Genomic DNA, 4,138 nt, shown 5'->3' with positions numbered 1-4,138 from the left:
TAAGCACCTCCTCTCTTGTACATTGCAGTGCATTTTGATGGCCGCTAACTGGCTAAAAACCACCACATCAGCATTCTTGAGCTTTTTTGATAGGATCATATACCCTGCAATCAATCTCACATGTGAAGAAGTTTCACAATGGTCCGCGCAAAGAAGTAAGAGATTTCTTTTTTCCTAAATTAACCGAACAATATTTCTATTTGATCAAAAACCCAAAATCACGTGCGCTCACATGTTGATGATATAGTAAGGTGTAATGCAAGCAAAGCACAAGAATAATTGATAAGCAAAGTTTCAGTTTACAACCCAAAGTAAATGGACTTTTCTTGTGCACCCCCTGATAAGGATAAAGAATTTGTTCCTGATTGAAAAAAGCTAACAAAATTGTGTATACCTAATGAGAATACGAGTCAATATCTGGGAGTGACTAGATAGATATATTTCCACTTTGTAGAGCTGTAGCCTGGGTATGTTGACTGAAGAGTCAATCCAAAAATTCTATTGGTAATACACGTGGCAAGGGTACAGTGATCGGTCCTACGGGATGGTAGACCTGAACTTTGCTTTCACCCGCAAAAGCAGACATCAAATTCGATTGCCAATTGAAATTTATCGTTACCATTCTGTAACTATTTTAGCTGCTCGCCCGTGATCATGCTACAGCTTCTTATCATTTTATATACCTGAGTCTATTCGTAGTCTACTCCACTTTCAGAACAATCTTCATGAACTCATAGACAAAGAAACTTATTGAAGCTGAAGGAAGTACCTGATAAGAGAAAATTAAAAAAATGAAATTTATTCAAAATCATATGATCCATTGAAAACAACCTTAAGCAGTACGGGAATAAAAAGGGAAAAAATGGAAAAAATGGAACAAGGGTCGTTAATTTATTAACTATATGAAAATAATTAAAACAAACATCTATTAATTATCCAAATTTAATAAAGGAAAAAATCTTAAAGCAACATAGATTTTTCTGTTACGATCTCTTCTATCTTGGTCAGCTTTCATTATGGTTCCTAATCTAAACCTGCACAATAAACAGATAAAATCGTTTGTTTTTTTGGTATATAAAACGAACACTGTGGATTGTTACAGGGGCAAAGACAAATGGTCAAAACATTTTACAAATAAGACATTACTTTGTTCAAAGAACTAGAGAAGGATGACATACAAGCAGTTGTGATATGAAAAATAAAATTTAGATTATGTGAGCAAACAGAAACAGCACCCTCTATGTCCCGTAATTTAGATCAATCTTCTGTACATTAGAAACCTAGAGCAGTTCTAATTTGGTGAATCATTAAAATGAATGGATTGACCGCCAGCCAGATGACAATTCTCCTGATTCCTACGGAGAGAAATCCACTAAGTCCAGTAAAATACAAATTAGTGCATGCCAAGAGGTTGTGAATTTAATACCTGCAATAAGCTTGGAACAAGTCCTGCATAGAGAGCTGGAATGCCTCCCTGTTCAACTATTTTGACAAGCGTTGCAAAAGAACTTAATTTAGTAGCCTGAACTTGCAATTGAAGTCGCCTCCTCACCACTTCAAATGGGTACGTAGCAGCTTCTGCACATGCACCAGCAATAGCCCCATTCAACAATGTTCTTACTGGACCCAACTCAAGCTGATCAAATGCACTCAATTCCTGACCCTCTTTATGCATATTCTGAATTCTCTTCTTTCCTTCCGGTGAATGCAGATAAGCTGATTTGAGTATATCATATACACCATAAAAAACTGCACCAGAAGGAGCCATACTTATAATTGATGGTACTAAACCCTTGTAAAGAGAAAAGAATCCTTCGGTTCGAATCATGTATTGGAAAGCACCAATTACACCACCCAAAGCTTCTCCACCAGGTGCCACCAACTTGGTTCGGATCTGTAAAAAGCCCCGTAGTATTTATTTCGAAGTGAATACACAGAAAATTAGCTTAATGGTAATGCTTTAGTTTTCATTAACTACAAAACCTTATTATCTTTAATATACGGTTCAGGTACTCATTCTTACTGATTGCCAAATACATACAGACTAATTTACCACATGTTGTACCATTTCCTAAAAGTTCTAGTTAGAAATAGAACATGGGCCATTATAAAATTACTTGGAAGAAGACATGAGATTAATTTCAGCTTCTAATATGACGTTGTATTTGCGATAGTACCCATCGTTCTATCTATCACCATTTAAATTATACCAAAATTATATGTCCCTGCTATGACTTGGGAGCTAATTGGATAGGATCCGTGTGGAAAAGAAAACTCCTTATGCTGGTTAAACTCCTACTTTTAATATAACTTCACACATAACAGAAAAAGAGTCCGGCACACAGCTAGCTAGACAGGAAGAAAAGAAAAAAAGAGGCTTTACTGAATGACTAAGATTGACCGATGGTGGGGGAGCTGGGGATCAACGTTTACAGCAGCATAGCCATAAATTACTAACAGAATTTTTTTTTTCCTTCCATATAAATGATGCCAAATCCAGTCCAAATGTTTCCTTAACCAAATAAACTGAAAAAGGAAAGTTAAGAGCTTAAAATGTTTGGCTGAAGACGGACACTTGTTAAATAAGATAACAGGAAGGTTTCTATTCAGTACTAAAATTGGAAAAGATAAACAGGTAAACACCACAATATTAATTGTAGTTGTTGAAACTTACTGATAGAGGTTGAGCACATACAAAACTAATAATTCGAAGACCTCTCAATCATTATTAATGCATAATTTTGTAGCTGTATGTGCTTTACTTTTCACATTTATGCAATTTTATTCAGTTGGGTTCAACAGAGAAAACGAACTAGGAAATCATAATTCAAAATGCTACATACCGTGTCAAGTGGAAGGCAAATAATGGTAGCAGTAATCCCAGCAGCAGCACCAGCAATAAACCTCTCAAAATTAGTAGTTTCCTCATTCCCAGAAAACCTCAGCAACTGCTTTCTATAAGTATCGTAGGCACAGAAATTAACCGCTTTGAATGGAGCTGTTCGCAGAATATTTACAAGGTTCCCTTTCCAAAAGCCTCTCAACCCTTGAGAAGCAGCAATTTTGCTAATAAGCTCGAATATATTCCTCTTCTCACCACGGACTATGTATTCCAACTTCAGTCTTTCAAGTGGAGCAACACAAGTTCTTATAAGACAAAACAAAAAGAAAAGATAAATGTCACACGAATATTAATTATTATGCAAGAAAAAAAATATTTTTCTTTTCAAATGGAAAATAACGTGAATCGGTGAAATTAAATATACCTAGACACCATAGCAGCAATAGCACCAGCCCAGAGATGCTTGGTGGTGTTGACGGCATTGCCTCCTCGCACCTTAACCTTTCTTTGCTGAACGACGCCGTTGGAGGTGGTGTCCTGGTTGGACACGTGTTCGCCATTTGGCAAATTGGGTTCGGTGACGAGCTTTGCAGTGGGCAAGCTCACTGACAAAAAACAGCCGACCGGAACCCTCCTCCGTTGGCGGTGAGTGTTGGATTGGGAAGAAGCGGCGGCGTGAATCTTGAAGGAAACGGAACGAAGAAAGGAATCGGGAACTTTGTGGTCGAGAAACAAGCCTCCGGTGAAGGAAGCAAAATCCGAAATTGAAGAGAAGAAAGTGAGGGGAGAATGTGTATTTTGTTGCTGGCAGAGGTCCCCTGCCTGCATTGTCATTCTCAGAAAGAAGGGTGTATGCCCTTTCTTACATCAGGATTTGCTTATTTATGAGAGATCTCAAATTAGTCACACACAAAGAGAGATAGAGTGAATTATTTCTCAGTTCAGTCACCAAAACAAATAACTATTATTTTACCTACTTTTTTTTTTTTCCTTTTCAAATACTATTACCATATAACACTTACCTCTCCCATTGTAACATTATCCTATCTCTCCACTTTTTTCTCTTGTCTATGTGTTTTCATCGAAGATATTTTTATATCAATTAATTAAAAATATTTATTACATGATAACACTACCTCTCTTGTAATTATTGTTTTATACAGATGTGCCAAAATGAGTTAAAATCTGCCAGTTGACGGGTTCATAATAGATTCTGACAATGTTAAGTTAAAAAAATTGAAAATTTTGATACAGGTAAAAAATAAATGTGATTTATTATGAATCTGACTTATAAAA

General features: G+C 36.4%; 1 protein-coding gene across 1 annotated transcript; it reads right to left on the bottom strand.

The window, feature by feature from the left end:
* Positions 1–254: 254 nt before the first annotated feature.
* Positions 255–3,749, bottom strand: LOC124830433 (putative mitochondrial adenine nucleotide transporter BTL3). Its single transcript, XM_047304134.2, has 4 exons — positions 3,267–3,749; positions 2,844–3,147; positions 1,427–1,894; positions 255–769 (listed from the first exon to the last, which is right to left on the bottom strand). Exons 1-4 carry the CDS (start codon positions 3,674–3,676, stop codon positions 701–703), a joined length of 1,251 nt encoding a protein of 416 aa, XP_047160090.1. The 5' UTR covers positions 3,677–3,749; the 3' UTR covers positions 255–700.
* Positions 3,750–4,138: the final 389 nt, after the last annotated feature.

This window comes from Vigna umbellata, chromosome 2, assembly GCF_029865625.1.
Source record: "Vigna umbellata cultivar VRB3 chromosome 2, Vumbellata_1.0, whole genome shotgun sequence".
NCBI lineage: Eukaryota > Viridiplantae > Streptophyta > Magnoliopsida > Fabales > Fabaceae > Vigna > Vigna umbellata.
The sequence above is the reverse complement of the archived record's forward strand: the minus strand, read 5'-3'. Positions and strand labels throughout refer to the sequence as shown.